At 46.4% G+C, this 18,121-nt stretch overlaps 1 protein-coding gene across 1 annotated transcript in view; it reads left to right on the top strand.

The window, feature by feature from the left end:
* The first annotated feature begins 593 nt into the window (after positions 1-593).
* Rsph10b (radial spoke head 10 homolog B) overlaps positions 594-18,121 on the top strand; it is a 48,935-nt gene continuing 31,407 nt past the window's right edge. The window contains exons 1-8 of the mRNA XM_032886962.1: positions 594-786; positions 4,810-5,161; positions 6,820-6,895; positions 10,001-10,069; positions 12,333-12,506; positions 15,185-15,270; positions 16,879-16,999; positions 17,735-17,911. Coding sequence (XP_032742853.1) covers positions 4,908-5,161; positions 6,820-6,895; positions 10,001-10,069; positions 12,333-12,506; positions 15,185-15,270; positions 16,879-16,999; positions 17,735-17,911 — 957 coding nt within the window. The 5' untranslated portion in view covers positions 594-786; positions 4,810-4,907. The remainder of the gene's footprint in view (positions 787-4,809; positions 5,162-6,819; positions 6,896-10,000; positions 10,070-12,332; positions 12,507-15,184; positions 15,271-16,878; positions 17,000-17,734; positions 17,912-18,121) is intronic.

Here is an 18,121-nt window from a genome sequence, read left to right as displayed (position 1 = left end):
GGCCAGTGAGGGTTACATACCAAAATGCTGTCTCTAAATACACAGTGCTGGTACAAGTCCACAGGGTCTAGTGTAATATTCACAGGAACGCTGCAAGTTAGGGGTCATAGGAGATACAGTAGTGCCTCGTCAAAAAAAAGTCTGCTTCTGATCACTAGAACCTGTGACTGTCACATTTTATGTGACAAAGGGGCCTCTTGAGAAGGAACTAAGGAGTGATGGGAAGATTGTCCTGCACAGTCTGATGGACACTGTCAGTCATACTCGTTCTTCAAAGTAGAGGACAAGTATACAGGCTCCCTGGAACCCTCCAAGTTAGCCAGGCCTGCAACTTAACCTCTGGTAAGACTGGCTTTAAGCCATTGTTTGGTTTAAGGCAATGGTGGAAAACAAAAGCTGACCTGCTGAGGGAGGTTGCATAGTTTGCAGTTAGATCTGGAAAATCCAGGCTAAGAACATCCAGCTCCAGTGCCCAGCTAATTCCTCCCTGCCTTGAAAATCCAGCATGTTAAAACTGGAGGCTCTACAGTTTTGTGTTGGTGATGTGGCCCCTTTAAGAGGACCGGAGGCGGGGCTTGTGGCAGTTGCTTAGAGACCACCTAGCTCCCCGGACGCGAAGTCTTCCTCAATGCCACTTTTGGATCTGCAGGCCTGGCCAGAGCAAGTGGGTGAGCACCCTAAAGTAGTCCTGTGAGTAGCACCAAGGTAAAGACCTGGGCCAGTTCCCTCCTTAGTCTCCAAGACTTGAACACGTGCTTGGTACTGTGGCCGTGCCCAGAAAAAAAGGTGGGTCTGCCCTTAGGTGCAATAATACTGTTGACTACCTTAAGAATAGGGTGGGGTGGTGGTGGGGGTCATCACGGTAAGAAACAAGTTCGTTTTATCTGTAGTTTGAATTTCACTAATAGAGGACCAGAAAGCCTAGAGTAAATGGCTGTTCAAGTTGAGAGTTGAGAGCAGCTTGGGCTGGCTTTGCTGGTATTCATCGGAGCCTTGGTGGAGGGGAGGTGTGGGGGCTGGGGGGTGGGGGGGACTGGAGTGTTAGAGAAAGAGAGAAGCTCTGAGGTGCGAGTGAGGATGCCTAGCAGAGCCGGGCGTGGAGTGCCACTCTATCCACCCCCAGGATGCACGGACGCGGGCCAGATTGCTTTGCACCCCAGGATTTCTTGCTTGCCTAATGTAGTGGGACACCATGAACCAGATCAGTCTCTGAGTGGTATGAAAAACCCTGGCTTTGGCACCCTGCCCTCAGCTCTGCAATTCATCCTATCCCTTCCGGCCCCACCAGTGGGGAGAACCACTGCAGCAGGACTACTCTCGAATTTCCCAGTTGACCCCCTTTTTCCTAAGAAATGTTTGCATAACCTTGGTTTTAGTATATAACTAGGCATACTCAACAAATATTTACTGATAGTAAAGTTTATTTTTTTCTTTTTTTCAGAGCTGGGGACCGAACCCAGTGCCTTGCGCTTGCTAGGCAAGCGCTCTACCACTGAGCTAAATCCCCAACCCCAGTAAAGTTTATTTTTAAATAATTTTGGGATGCATATAAAAGTACCACTTGCTAAAATAAAACGAACTTACATACTAAGGAAATTATGTGCTTATTTATTTTTTAAGGTTTACTTTTCACTTTTATTTATGCGTGGGCATATAAATAGACCCACTTGCAGGTACTCACAAAGGCCAGAAGAGGGTGTTGGAGCCTCAGAACTGAAGTTACAAATGCCTGTGAGCCATCAGACATAAATGCTGGGACCTGACCTCCGACCCTCTGCGAGAGCAAGTGTTCTCAATGCTGGCCCCCAATGCTTCATTTTTCCCCCATTTTATTTAATGGGGTGGGCGGTAGCTAGTGGGTCACCTGCACATATGGAGGTCCGAGGACAGCCTGCAGGAATTGGTTCTCTTCCTTCAAATGTGGATTCCAGGAATTGAACTCAGGTCATCATGCCTTGACCTAAGTCATCGGCTAGCCTGTTGTTTATATTCATTTAATTAATTCTTGGGGCTTTAGAGATGGCTCAACAGTTAAGGGTGCCCATTATTTGATCATGATCACACACACAGACACATACACACACTCACACACACACACACACACACACACACAATTAATTTAAAAATTTAAGGTATGCAGTAATGGCACATACCTTTAATCCCAACCCTAGAGAGGCAGAGAGGCAGGCAGATCTCTGAATTTGACACCAGCCTGGTCTACAGAGCGAGTTCCAGGACAGCCAGGGCTACCCAGAGAAACCCTGCCTTGAAAAAAAAAAAAAAAAACCAGTTTAAGTCAAACATTCTAAAGCCATCTATTCAAAGTTATACACACAGGAATGACAGTGGGGAAACGATGCCTTTGTTTTCTGTAATTAAATTGTCTTTCTATAAAAGTAACAGTGTACAGTAAGACCCTGCTGTTCATACCATGGAACAGTCTTAAACCTGAGCCGCGGTGCTTCAGGCATTGCGTGGTATGATGGCGTACACCATGCAAAGTCCACATGTCGAGTGCGAAGAACAAAGATGGAGCTGGAGCAAAGGTTCAGTGATTAAGATCTTGCTCTTCCAGAGGACCAGAGTTCAATTCCCAACACCCACGTCGAGTGGCTCACAGTCACTTAGACTTCAGAGTCACGGGATCCCTACCCCTCTTTTGGGACCTCTGAGGGTATGTGTACTCCCATGCACAGACCCTCCAATAGACACACACACACATACACATAATTTTAAAACAAAAACAATCACATTTAAAAGGCAAAAAACCAACACAGTGAAGTTGTCTCATACAACCCAGGAGGGTTCCTGCCAGAAACGTGTTGGATTCACTGTGTTTGATTTTGAATTCATTCTTGGCTGTACAGTCACAAACCTTTTCCTGCTGGATTCTCATGACTCCTCTCTTCATGTATGTACTCCCGTATGAGATCTTGTGCCACGGTTTAAGAAGTTGGACTCTGGAGTCATTGTAAGCATGAGGACCCAAGTTTAATCCCGAGCGCCGTGTAAATGCGGAGAAACTGGGACTGGATGGCTCAGCCATTAAATGAAGAGCATCTGGCTGCTCTTCCGAAGAAAGACTTTAATTCCCAGCATCCACATAGTAGCCCACAACCGTCTGTAAGTCCAATTCAAAGGGACCATCTTCTGGCCTCCCTGGGCACTGCATGCATGTGCTGCACAGACATATGTGCAAACAAAACACCCACAAACATGAGAATCATAAACTGTTCAGAAACATTTTTTTTCTTTTTTCTTTTCTTTTTTTTTTTTTTTGGAGCTGGGGACCAAACCCAGGGCCTTGCGCTTGCTAGGCAAGTGCTCTACCACTGAGCTAAATCCCCAACCCTCAGAAACATTTTTAATGCAGACAGCCCGACATGCTTATGCATGCTTGAGAAGGAGACACAGGAGGATGGATACCCAGGGCTCCCTGGCTAGCTAGTTTTGCTTAATTGGTGACCTCAAAGGTCAGTGAGAAACCCTGTCTCAAAAGACAAGATGGAGCAGGATAATGGAAGATATCTAATGGGGAGCTCAAGCTTCGTGCGCAAACACATACGAGACGTTGTCGCTGTAGGGCTGTGGAATATAGGCGGCCAATGATTTCGAACCGAAAAGCATGAAATGACAATCACCCTCTGTATCCACCTTCCTGAATTACATAGTCTCAATCACAATTGTCTCTCACACGAGGTACTACTATTTCTATCTGGCAGCCGAGGCCGGAAGCAGTTTGCCTAAACACCGCTAAAATGATACAGGGGTCTTTATGTTTTTGTGCACTTGATGCTTTCTTAATTTGTATTTTATTTTTAAATAATAACTATTAATGCTATCAATTATTATTGTGTGTGTGTGATATGTGTGTGGGAGTGCATCTGTTGCAGCTCACTTGGGGAGCTCAGAGGACAACTTGCAAGAGGAGTCAGTTCTCTCCGTCCACCATACAGGGTCAACAGATTGTCAGGCTTGTGACAAGCGTCTTTGCCAAAAGGGTCATGTCTCCCACCCCAACCGCCTGGCGCTAAACCTGGAGCTCACCCATCGAACTAAACTAGGCATGAACTGTAGGATTCCTGTTTCCACCTTCTCACTGCTGGGATGCATCAGCTTTTGATGTGGCTGGTGGGGATTTGAACTCAGGTCTTCATGCTTTTGAGGCAGACCCTCACCCACAGAGGACTACCATTCCTACTGCGGCACTGTTTGAAAACACACGAGACTACATTAGCCAGCCAAAGGGTAAGGTGACTACTGCCAGGCCACACAGCCTAGGTTGATCCCCAGGATATAGATGAGAAAAGGAGAGAGGCACCTGCGGGAAGCTGCTGTTTAATCTCCACATGTATACCACGGTACACACATGCCCCGACACATACTCGTATGCACAAAATTAATAGATAAATAAATATAATAAAAAATGAAACAGTGTTTCACAATGGTTCTGATATGAAACATGGTACACCAATCTGTGCCATGTTGGAATTTAATTATTTACATAAACTGTCATACTTGTCATTATGATAATGTTGTAGTGCCCTGAGGCTAGTTTTTTTTTAAGATTTATTTATTTTCTATAAGTACACTGTAACGGTCTTCAGACACACCAGGAGAAGGTATTGGACCTCCTTACAGATGATTGTGAGCCACCATGTGGTTGGTGGGATTTGAACTCAGGACCTCTGGAAGAGCAGTCAATGCTCTTAACCGCTGAGCCATCTCTCCAGCCAAGGCTAATTGTTTTGACAATTGAAACAACCAGGTCTTTATATATATATATATAATTTTTTTTTTATTTTTCAGGTAAAACCCATCCATGCTTTGAAACAAAACTGCAGTCTACCGAAGGAATCATTGGCTAAGTCTGCATCTAAAGAAAACTCCGACATCTTCCAAAGGCCATGGTGAAAGAAAAGAAAAAAGCAGACAAAAAGGGAGATAAGTCAGCCCGCTCTCCCTCCTCGATCTCTGATAACCCAGAAGCGGCTAAACAAGAAAGCAGTGCCAGTAAGCAGGAAGTGGCCCCCAGTGCTGTCATCCCGGTATTGGAAACACCACTCAAGCAAACCCCCAAAAGAGACTCGGAACATACGTACCAGAGTGAAGATGAAACTCAGTATGAAGAACCCATCCTGACCAAACTCATAGTGGAAAGGTAACTTTCCGGGGCCTGACTGGGCCAGACCCTGTAAACTGAATGTTCCATGAAAGTGTGTTGTGGTGGGACCATGTGAATCCTCACATGGCTTTTTTTATTTTGGTTTGGTTTGTGTTTTATTTGTTTTTGTCTTTCCAGACAGGGTTTCTCTGTATAGCCTTGGCTGTCCTGGAATTCTCTGTAGACAGGCTAGCCTCAAACTCAGAGATCTGCCTGCTTCTGCCTCCTTAGTGCTGGAATTAAAGGTGTGCACCACCACCACCACCAGTTTTATGATCCTACAATTCCCCGTTTCCAAAAACACTTTAGTGTGGGTGTGGAACTCTTTGATTTGGTTCCATGGGCTATCCCACAAGCTCCAAGGATCCTCTTGCCTCTGTCTCCCCAGCACTGAAATGCTGGAGTCACAAATTTGCACCACATTACCTAGCTTTCCTTTCTTTATTCAGTCCCCCCTTCCCCTAAAGAGAGCTTTTCTGTGTAGCCCTGGCTGTCTTGGAACTCGCTCTGTAGACCAGGCTGGCCTCGAACTCCGACTCCCAAGTGCTGGGATTAAAAATGTGTGCCGCCACCGCCAAGACAGTCATTATTTTCAGGGTGGGTGTTGGGCTCTGAATTCTGGTCCCCGCACTTCCTGGTATGCATTTTACCGACTGATGTGTGCTACTGCGCCTGACTTTTAAGTGGATTCTGGGGATCTGAGATCAGGTCCTCGTGTTTGCACAGCAGGTACACTATCCACTGAGCCATTTTTCCAGCTCCCTAAAAAACAACAACAAAAACAAACAAAAAACCTGAACAAACAAAAAAAACTTTTCAGAACGTTTTAAACAGATTTATTTATTTTTATTTTATGTATATGACTGTTTACCTGCATGTCTGTGTATCACATGTGTGTCTGGTGCCCATAGAAGCCGGAAGAGCCATCATGTGGAGTGCGAGAGTCAAAGCCAGGTTCTCTGAAAGAGCAACCGGTGCTCTAACCACTGAACCATCACCCCTGCCCCTCAAGAATATTTTGAGCATGATAAAACATGCATAAACTGTGTGATTCGGGGACTGGTGAGATGGCTCAGTGATTAAATTGCTAGCCAGACAAACACAAGGACCAAGGTTCAGATCCCCAGAAACCCAGATAAACACCAGGTGAGCCTAGTGGTCCACTAGTATTTAATTCCAGCTTTGGAGGGTTGAGATGGGATGGCCAAAGCAAACTGGCAAGCTCTGGTTTGATTAACAAACCCTGCCTCAAAGAGCAGTCAAGGAGGATTCCAATTCACTTATATGTGTACACATACACCACACACACACACACATTAAAAAATTGAAATAAGGGTTGGGAATTTAGCTCAGTGGTAGAGCGCTTTGCCCTGGGAAGCGCAAGGCCCTGGGTTGATCCCCAGTTCAAAAAAAAAAAAAAGAACCAAAAAAAAAAATTGAAATAAAGTAAAATGTATAGTTCAGGATATTAAATGCACTCATTGTATCCTCCAGCTATCATTGAGTTCTGGATCCAGAATATGTCCGGCCCCTCTCCCCAGACAGAAATTCTGTACCTGCTATACCCCGTGTATCACACTAAGAGGTGTATGCTCCTGGGAATCTATAAGTTAACACCCACACCACTCATGAGTCTCAATGCCATTTCTTTGTAGCTACGAAGGGGAGAAAGTCCGTGGACTGTATGAGGGAGAAGGCTTTGCTGTCTTTCAAGGCGGAAACACCTACCATGTGAGTCATAATGATCGGAGCCAGCAGGGCTGGGAGAAAGGAATAGGCTGAAAGTCTTAGATTTGCAAGGCTTGCGCGAATTCCACAGATTCCTTTTAAACCATGAGAAGTACTGCACACTGATTTTATCCTGAACCCCAACTACCTACTTGAGGTGAAGCATAACTCAGTATAACTGAATTACTTATTTTAGATATTACCTTTTTTTTCTGACTTTTAACTATTGCCAAGCCATCAATTTGCCGCTAAGTAAAAAGTCCCCCATAAGCTAGATACCCACCTTGGATTGCAAAGTGTTGCAGGGTTTGCAAAGAACCTACACATAACACTGGGGCCAGAGAGATGGCTCGCTGGTTAGAAATGTTTGCTGCGGGGCTGGAGGTATGGCTCAGTGGTTAAGAGCACTGACTGCCCTTCCAGAGGTCCTGAGTTCAAATCCCAGCAACCACATGGTGGCTAACAACCATCTGTAATGAGAGCTGAGGCCCACTTCTGGTGTGTCTGAAGATAGCTACAGTGCAGTCATATATATAACACATAAATAAATCTTTAAAAAAAAAAAAATGTTTGCTGCTCTTGCAGAAGACCAGTGTTTGGTTCACAGCACCAGAATGGCAGCATCACAAATGCCTTCAATTTCAGATCCAGGGGACATGATGCCTTCTTGCCTTTTCCAGGGCTGCCTCTTCTTGCCTTTTTCAGGGCTGCATTCATATCGAACGAATGGATGCCAGCACGCAGGCTCGCACGCACGGGCTCGCACGCACGCAGGCTCGCACGCACGCAGGCTCGCACGCACGCAGGCTCGCACGCACGCAGGCTCGCACGCACGCAGGCTCGCACGCAGGGCTCGCACGCACGCAGGCTCTCACGCACGCAGGCTCGTACGCACGCAGGCTCGCACGCAGGCTCGCACGCACGCAGGCTCGCACGCACGCAGGCTCGCACGCACGCAGGCTCGCACGCACGCAGGCTCGCACGCACGCAGGCTCGCACGCACGCAGGCTCGCACGCACGCAGGCTCGCACGCACGCAGGCTCGCACTCTTCCCATATACATTGTTGCTGTTTGTTTTCTTGTGTTAGGGATTGAATCGTGGGCCTTGAGTATGTTGTCCAAGTGCTCTACCACCAATCTGCACCCCACTGCCCCTGCATATTCATTGTCATATTTACACAACTTACAATACTGAATATAGAGCAAATAGTATGCAAATGACACGTAAATATAATGCAAACGCTATGCAAATAGTCATTAGACCGTATGTTTCAGGGAGAGGTAGTCTTTTTAAAAACTGCAGGGCTAGTCTACACGCAACTGTTTCCGTCCTGGCTACACAGTAAATGTCAGTAACAATCTAACTTCTTTCCCCCAAATAGTTTCTGTCTGTTTGATTCTGTCTACTGGTTTAAGGCACAGGCTGCCCTAGTTAGTTTGTACTGTCAATTTGACACAGCCTCGAGTCACCTAAGAAGGGAGTCTCAGTTGAAGGATGGCTCAGATCAGTTTGGCCTATAGGCACGTATGTGGGGGATTGTGTTGACTGTGGCCATAGGAGGCCACTGTAGGCGGTGCTATTCCCTGGGCAGGAGGTGCTGTGCTGATGAGAAAGCCGGATAAGGAAGACAGCAAGCAGTATTCCTTTATGGGTTTTGCCTCAGGTTCCTGCCTCAGAGCTGAGAGTTTGGTACCGTGGTAAAGCACTTGCCTGACATGCCGAAACCCCTGAATCCATCCCTGCCCCTGCAAAAACATGAAAACGAATGAACCAAAAAGGGCAAAACCTCAGTTTCACTGTCGTTTCGTGATAAACGCACTCAGCACTGTTTCTTTCACTCTTTAAATAGATAACATCAATATTTTACATATTAATCACATAACGGCAGATTACAGTTTGAGTTGTTTTCACTTGCAAATGTTTATGTATTATTTTATGGCTTTAATCACTGTAGGATCCACACCAAAATACGAGATATGTTTTAAATTTTTTTGATGTGTTGTAAAGCGTATACAACCTTTGTTATTTTAACCTTTTGGTTCTTTTTTTTTTTTTTTTTTTAGAGCTGGGGATCGAACCCAGGGCCTTATGCCCCTAGGCAAGCGCTCTACCACTGAGCTAAATCCCCAACCCCTATTTTAACCTTTTTAAGTGGACAGTCTAGTGGTCTTAAACATCTCCATCCTATCGTGGGCCATCACCCGACAGCCCAGAATTTCTGATCATCCTAAAATGAAGCCCCCCACCATCCCCTCACCCTCCACCCCCCCCCCCACCCCCCACCCTCCACCCCGGAGAAAATGATAACCCCTGGCTCACCTGACAGTTAATTGTGATACTGTGTAACGCGCAAAACTTGCTAGATGCAATTGTTCCATTACTGTTAGATTTTAAGAGTTGTTTCATTTTTTTTACCTTTACTTGTAGACCATGATTAAGACATTTCATCCATTCAGATTACAAAACCATGTGCTTATTATAATAGAATACATTTTAAAGATTTTAAAATCGTATGTGTATGTCCATGTTCCACGTGTGTGCAGATGCCCATGGAGACCAGAAGAGGGCGTTGGAGCCCCTTGAGCTGAAGTCATACACACGCACATCTGTCGGTACACAGTTATGTGCATATGTACACTGATACTGTCTAGTAAGAGAAAACAAAGTGTGACACAAACGTAATGTGTCCCCTAGTTGGATAATAGTTTTACTTGGATCTACTTAGTGTAAATAACTTGTAAAATAAAATACATAGTTTTTTTGTTTGGTTAGTTAGGTTGTGCAAAAATCAAAAGTATTTGAACTCTTTTCAACTGCAGTTCGAGATTTTTTTCCCCAGCAGCTTACTTGGAGAATATGACTGTGGTCATCAGATCTAGGTTTTAGGGAAGTTGAAAACTCCTCCTTGGATCCTTTTGGGCTCAGGATAGATCACTGTGGATGCGGGGCAGGCTCAGAGTGGGCACCACACTGCTGCTGCTGTTGCTGCTGCCGCCAGCCAGCACATCCCTGCAGGTAAAGGGGTGGGCAGGGTTCCAGCCACGATCAAGGTGCAAGTGCCCACCACCCAGCTCCCATCTGAGAGGTTGCTGTTGTTTCTCTCCTAGGGAATGTTTTCCGAGGGACTGATGCACGGGCAGGGGACTTACATTTGGGCTGACGGATTGAAATACGAGGTAAAGCATGAGTAAGAATTGTCACACATTGATTGTAGAATTTAATGGCCGACTTCTTGCACTGTGTTTTAAAGAATTAATTTTACTTTTTAAAGTGTGTGTGTGTGTGTCTGTGTGTGTCTGTGTGTATATGTGTGTGTGTGTGTGTGTGTGTGTGTGAGAGAGAGAGAGAGAGAGAGAGAGAGAGAGAGAGAGATATTATATCCATTAATTTCAGGTAATCTCAGAGGCTAGAAGAGGGTATTGGACCCTCTGGAGTGGAATCACATACAATTGGGAGCTGCTGATATAAATGCTGGAAATAACACTCATACTCTTAACTGTTGAACCATCTTTCTAGCCCTCTAGGTATACTGTTTTTATAAAAGTAAGTTAAGTTAGGTATGGTGGCATATACCTTTAATCCCAGCACTCGGGAGGCAGAGGCAGGCAGATCTCTGAGTTCGAAGCCAACCCTGTCTACAGAGCATGTTCTAGGACAGCCAAGGCTGCATACTGAAACACTCACTCTCAAAAAAAAAAATAATAACCAAATTTTAAAACAAAGTAATTTAGCATAGCCACGACTAATACCAGGGAATTCCAGGACTTGGGAAACTGAGGCAGGAGGATTTTGAGTTTCAGGACACCCTCAGTCCACGTACTAAGATGCTGTTTCTGAAAAAGAAAAGCCAACGCACAGGTAAGTGTTAGCACAGAAGCAGAGCTGGAGAGAACAGAAGGGTGCAGAGGTCCACCTGCGTGCTCATGTAATAATGCGGTGACTGTACCGGGGGCCTGCCAGTCACCAGAGCTGGCTTTATTTGTCACTCTAGAGATGTCCCATGTGTTCGCATCACACGTGGGTGGAGTTTGGTGGTAATCTACGTGTTCTCTGCATGCATTGCACATATGTACGTTTACTCTCTCATGCTTAATATGAACACAGTATATAGTCTCTTTTTCCCTTTATTTATTTTTACTAATTAAGCCATACCCAACCCTGCAAAGCTAATTCTTTTTACTGACAGCAGGTATTCCATTACGGGGGTTCACAAAAACCATCTGGGTTGCTGGGCTGCGGGAAAGCGGGTATTTTTAAACTGCTTATGAGAACAGATTTGTCCTCTGGGATGGCGCCAGCTTCAGCTCCCACCCACAAAGCCTGTGAGTGCCTGAAGTGCTGTTCTGAGATCTCCACTGCAGAGTTCACAAACGGTGAGGGACATTCAAGGCAAGCGCACATAGCACATGGATTCAGATGGCAGCTGGACACGGACACGAGCTGCAGAGGAACAGGGACCTCGAGAGAGGGTTGATTCTCTGCTTAGGGGGGCCTGGGGAAACAGCCTCAACAGGGTGTTAGGACCCAGTTTCCTGAGAGAATTCCCTTTCCGTGCAACCCCCACCTTCTAGCCTGCTGCCAACTCGGAAGGTTTCAGATCCCTGAATGGTGATTCTGCCAGGCAGATCCATGTGCTTCGCTGTCTCTGGAAATTCTCTGGAGGTTTTTTTTTTTTTTTTTTTTTTTTGGGGGGGGGTCCTCCTTTGCAAGCACAGAGCCCTCCACAATCAACCCATCTAAAAGTGTTCGTGGGTGGGATTTTTGTCTCTTGAAGTAGCCTCGGGTTTGTTGAGCCAGGTAGCGCCAAGATGCCGTCTGGCTAGTGGCCAGACTCAGTGGATGTGTCCTCTGCTGACTGATGATCACCCAGTGAATTGCGGCAGAGCACCCGCTTAACATGTGGGGAACCCTGGGTTCACTGCCCAGGACCACTACCATTATTACCAACAGAACCACTCTACCAGCTTCAGGCCGTGGTTCACATCACCGTGAGCTGCTCACAATGAAGGTGCTCTCAGCTAACACACAGAAGTTGCCCATGAGGTGGGCTGTTGACTAACACATCTGCAGAGTGTTTTGATGTACCCTGGGGATGATCAGTACTCTACCGATCATCCAGACCGCTCCAAGGTGGACCCTGTTAGTCTAAAGTTAAGGTCAGGATTGGCAGTCACCACATTACCAGGTCACCTGCTTGCTTCTTGGAACTTGGTGAAAATGAAACTTTCCCAGTGTTTCATTCTGCATGGACTCCCATGCAGTGGAAGAACACGAGGTGAGGGGATGGGAAACACAGGGCGAGGACATGATGGGCACATCTCCCACTTCCACAGAAAAGCCAGGGGCAGTGTCAGTGTGGTCAGGACACTCTCGGACAGCCCTTGGGTGTGAGTCCCTCCATTGCCTTCCCCTCTCATCCTCGTGGCCATTTCGTCTTAGGGGGACTTTGTGAAGAACATCCCCATGAATCATGGCGTGTACACATGGCCAGATGGCAGCACGTATGAAGGAGAAGTGGTCAACGGCATGAGGAACGGATTCGGTATGTTCAAGTGCGGCACGCAGCCCGTGTCCTACATTGGCCACTGGTGTCACGGCAAGAGACATGGGAAGGTAGGTGAGGTGAACCCGTGAAAAATCCCATCCGTGTGAATGTATGCATGGTATAAAATTAACCTTCATAAGACTGTACCACCATCAGCACTCTCCGGTCTCGAACATTTTCAGCACCACAAAAGAAAACAAATAGGCATTAGGAAGTTTCTCTGCTTCCGTCTCACTCCATATCCCTAGCAATGTCAGTCTGCTCACTGTGAATATGGGTTTAATTCTTAGACATGGTGTCAGTCCGATTTTTTTGTCACTGTGACAAAATTCCCTCGCCAGGCATGGTGGCGAACACCTTTAATCACAATGGTGGCATTTGTGAAACAGAGGCAAGTGGATCTCTGTGAGTTCAAGGCCAGCCTGGTCTATAGAGAGAGTTCCAGGCCAGCCCAGGGACATAAGGACACCCTGTCTCAAAACAAAAAACAAAACAAACCCACCATCACTACCAACAACAGCAGCGTCTCGCTACGAACAACTTAGAGGAGAAAAGATCAGTTTTGGCTCACAGCTTCAGAGGGCTCAGCCCATGGTCATTGGTGCTATGTCTGGGCCTCCCATGGGGCAGAGCAGGATGGGAGTGGGAACACGGAGCAGCTGCTTCCTCCTGGTAGACAGGAAGAAGAGAGTGGGGGCCAGGACAAGACGCAGCTCCCAAGAACGTATCCCTCAGTGACTTACTCTCTCCCCCTAGGTCCCTGTCCTCTTAAAGTTTCTTGAACCTTCCAGAACAACAACAGCAACGGGAGACTAAGTGTTCAGTGCATGAACTTGTCAGGGACATTTTATACCCAAACTATAACAGACATTTCTTTATAAACAGATAATGTGTGAACTTTTGTGCCTCGTCAATTTACTAAGCATGATATTTTTGAGGTTTACCTAAGGTGTGGCATGTGTTGGTACCCCACCCTTGTTAAGGCTGACTTGTTGCAGTTTGTTGCAGTTTCCTCTCCAACCCGATCCGCCAGTACAAAGAAAACGCAACTCAATTAATATGAAAACAATCTAGCGTCTAGATTGGGCAGATCCACCCTACACTGTCCTATTCCTAGCTCCCAAATCCCTCATCCCTTGCACCTTTTATTTGTCAGGTCTCCAGCTTCTCCTTCTCCCAGGACAACTCTCTCCTCGCTTCTTTCCTTTCTCCTCCCCAGATTCCTCCCCCTCCTGACTCCTCCCCCTCCTGACTCCTCCCCTCTCCTGACTCCTCCCCTCTCCTGACTCCTCCCTCTGCCCAAATCTCGAGCTCTTGCCTTTATTTTACAAATTCAGAGAGAACTCCAAGACAAACTACAACACTGACTAATGTTTCATTGTAAGTATATACCGTAATTTACCCATTCATCTGTTGATAGACACGAGCTATTGTATCTTTTTATTATATTTAATTGTATGTGTGTATGTGTGTGCCTGTGCATATGTATGTATGCGTGCATGCACACACACACACACACACACACACACACACACAAACACGCATGCACCCTATGGTGTGCATATGGATGTCAGAAGACAGTTTGTAGGAACCAGTTCTCTCTACCTCTTGGGTCTCATGCCAGAGGACTAGGAGTCAAACACTGTCACCCTGATGAGTTACTTTTGAGACAAGCTCTTCACCTCGTAGTTCAGGCTGTCCAGGAACTTTCTGTGTTGCCCAAGTTAGTCTCCAACTTGAAGTGATCTTTCTGCCTCACCGCGCAAGTGTGGGAATTATAAGTATGAGCCCGTGCCTAACCCATGCATGAGGAAGTTGGTCTATTCGAGAGTTTCCAGAAAACAGGCATGGTCTATCTGTGACCTATGGGCCCTCTGCACCTCAGGATACCGTGAATAAGGCCCAACATACTGATAGATAACATTGTCCAGTCTCAGTGCCAAAAGATTGGATGGCTCTCATAGCAGGCGAGGCCTCACTGGGGAAGTAGGTCTGGGAGCTGGTCATTTGGGAAGTAGCTTGTCCCTAGTTCCGTCCCACCCCTCTGTACTTCTGCCTGCCACAGAAGTAAGCATAGAGGTAAGCAGCCTCTGCCCTCTGACCCACTGTCATGAAGTTCTGCCTCAACACTGGCCCAGAACTAACGGAACTGAGAGTTATGAAATGAAGTCTGTGAAACCACAATCCAAATAAACAACCCTCTATTAAGTTGTTTCCATAAGCTATCACAATCCAAATAAACAATCCCTCTATTAAGTTGTTTCCAGAAGCTCTCTCTCCCCTAAAAACAAAAAGCCTGACTCACACGAGGAGCAGCTGGTTTGTGATATTAGTGTGCGTACTTTACCCTTTTCCTTGTACCTTGCTGGGGGCGTCTCTGCTGTGTGTAGCACGCTAGCTGGCCCTTGTGCTCCCAGAGGCTCTGCTGTCTCCATGTCCCATCTCCTAGTAAGGAGTGCTGGCACGACAGATGCTCACATTGTGCGCTGTGTCCAGCTTTGTGTGTGTGTGTGTGGATTCTGGGATCCAAACCCAAGACCTCATGTCTGCACAGGGAGCCCTTTACCCACTGAGGCCTTTCCCTCCCCAGCCCGCCTTTTTCCATCGGTAAAACCTTATGCATCTTAGTAAGTACAACGCTGACTTCTGCGTAGTTTGTGCTTCTGAGATTTGCGTGTCTGGTCTTTATGTTTAAAAGGGGATTGGCACCGTGAGGTTTCATGTCTCTTACTGTTGTTTGTTTTAGGGCTCCATCTATTACAATCAAGAGGGAACCTCTTGGTATGAGGGAGACTGGGTGTACAACATCAAAAAGGGCTGGGGAATACGATGGTAGGTGCGACCTTTCCTCCACATCCGGGCTGTGGGTGGGAAAGCTTCCAGAGGCTCACCCGATTCTCACCCAGGTTAGAGATAAGCAATGAAAACGTCCTATGGGAAATCCAGACGAGCATACTAAGTGTCCGATTGTATGTTTCACTTTGCTTTAAATAGAAACTGCCTTCGTCCTCTGTGATCTGGGACGAATCTGTTTATCATAGATTACAGTACTGAATGTTTTCTGAAGGATAGCAGTATTTTCGCTTGATTTTAGATCGACTTGATAGTCATCTATCAGGCAGTGCTAGGGATTGAACCCAGGGCCTGGCACACGGTGAACAGACTACCATTGGTGTTCACCCAACCCCCACTTTGCTTTTTCGTGCAAGGTCTTGCTATTAGCCTAGGCTGACCTTGAATTCAAGAATCTTTTTTCTTGGGGTTGGTGATTTAGCTCAGTGGTAGAGCGCTTGCCTAGCAAGCGCAAGGCCCTGGGTTCGGTCCCCAGCTCCAAAAAAAAGAATAGAAAAAAAAAAATCTTTTTTCTTGGGCTGGAGAGATGACTGTTCTTCCAGGGGTCCTGAGTTCAAATCCCAGCAACCACATGGTGGCTCACACCCATTTGTAATGGGATCTGATGCCCTCTTCTGGTGTCTGAAGACAGCGACAGTGTACTCATATAAACAAATGAATAAATTAAAAAAAAATCTTTTTTCTCTCCCCCTCAAGTGCTGGGATTATAGACCTGCACCTTCGTACCCAGCAGGGAGGTGTGTGTGTGTGTGTGTGTGTGTGTGTGTGTGTGTGTGTGTCTGTGTGTCTGTGTGTCTGTGTGTCTGTGTCTGTGTGTGTATGTGTGTACACTAGGGTATATTTTATATGAATATATGTGTGCACATATGTGTTGGTGGCTGTGAAGGCAGAAGAGGGTCCCCTTGAGTCGGAATCACAGGTTGGCGACTGCCCAGCATGGATACTAGGAAACAAACTCTGGTCCTCTGGAAGAGGAACAAGTGCTCTTAACTTTTGGTCTAGGTAGTGGATCCATCAGTACGGTCCTTCCAGGAAAGCATGGGGAGCTGAATTCAATCCCCCGCACCCATGTAAAAGGTGTTGTGTAGCAGCTTGTACCTGTAACACCAGCACAGAGGGGCAGACACAGGAGGATCCTTAAAGCTTATTAAAGCCAGCCTGCCCTGCTGGACTGGTGAGTTTCAGGTCCAGTGAACGACTCTGTCTTTAAAAAACCAGAGGAAACTCATCCAGTGGGGACCTTGCACCTCCACATGCGCATGTGCACACGCCACACACATACTTAACAGTACATAGTGTCTGGTGCCACAGTATTAAGGAATAACATAATAGGAGTTGTTTCTAAAAGACGTAAAAACCTCACTCTCACCCATTTATTGACGAATGAAGAACTTTAATAAAGAGAATTATTCTCCACCCTAATAGGGATATTTTTTGCCAACCATGCGCCACCTATGATTTCAATAGCACTGGGTCCTGGGTTGGATTCCCTAAGAGACATTTAGGGGGTGAGTTTAAGGGTATTAAGGGCAAATCAAATGTCAACGTAAGATAACCACTGACCACCATTGATTTCTTTGGTCCCAGCTACAAATCAGGAAACATATATGAAGGCCAGTGGGAGAACAACATGCGCCACGGGGAAGGCAGGATGAGGTGGCTCACAACAAACGAGGAGTACACGGGTCACTGGGAGAAGGGGATCCAGGTAGGCCCCTGCCGACACCTGAGACACAGCCTGAGGTGGGGGCGGGACTAATGGCCCCCCTGTGCGGGTCTGACCCATAGGCACAACTAACCTAAGAAACTTGAGATGTCACTCACAGAATCCAGAATCACCTGTGAGGCAGGCTTCTGGCACAGCCTGGGGTGCATTCTTTTCATGACTTTAACTGACGTGGGAACACTCATTTTAACTGTAAAAAGCCATCCCCTGGGCGAGGGATCCTGCACTGTGTTTAATGGAGCGAGCTGGCTGAGCATGCGCACTCTGCTCTCTGCCTCTGACTGGATACAATGTGACCAGCCTTCTCAAGCCTCTGCCACTGTGGCTTCCCCAAAATGACAGACTGTAACCTGAAACTGTGGACCAACCCTTCCTTCCCTAAGGTGGTTTGGTCACAGCAACAGAAGAGAAAGTGAGGCAAAGCTCAAAGTTACAGTCTTTTAGTGTCAGCTGCACTGTTTATTCCATGTTTTGTTACTCGGTCTTCTGGAATGGTCTCACACATCTTCATGCAAACCTACAGGATAGGTGCTATTTCCGTTTTTAGACTTGAAGAAGCTAAAGGGCTCAAATCATTTGCCAGAGGTCAAAAGACAGCTGAACTCAATACCAGCGTCTAGGTTCGTGTGCCCCGCCCCCTTCGGATTATCAGTGTCTTTGGCATAATTTGAGTTCAGGTCAAAGGGGGTTTATGCTGACGAGGTGCTTTCTTTTCAGAACGGCTTTGGAACGCACACATGGTTCCTAAAGAGAATCCCCAACTCTCAGTATCCTTTGAGAAATGAATACATAGGGGAGTTTGAAAATGGCTTCCGTCATGGACAAGGGAAGTTTTATTATGCCAGTGGAGCCATGTATGAGGGAGAATGGGTTTCCAACAAAAAGCAGGGCAGGGTAAGTAGAGCTGCTGGAGTAAGGGGAAAGGTGTGTATCTGGTAAGTTGTGTTTCTCATTCTATAAAGATAACTATTTCAGTCAAGGCAGTGCCACGCATTTAACATTCTGTTTCCTGGCTATTTAGAAACGATTTAATCTGTCTTTGTTATATGTGAATACAAAGAAATGAGGGTGCTGGTTGCAAGTTACGGGGTAGCCTAAGCATTC

The sequence above is a fragment of the Rattus rattus genome, chromosome 16, assembly GCF_011064425.1.
Source record: "Rattus rattus isolate New Zealand chromosome 16, Rrattus_CSIRO_v1, whole genome shotgun sequence".
Lineage (NCBI taxonomy): Eukaryota > Metazoa > Chordata > Mammalia > Rodentia > Muridae > Rattus > Rattus rattus.
This window is presented reverse-complemented; position numbering and strand designations above follow the sequence as displayed.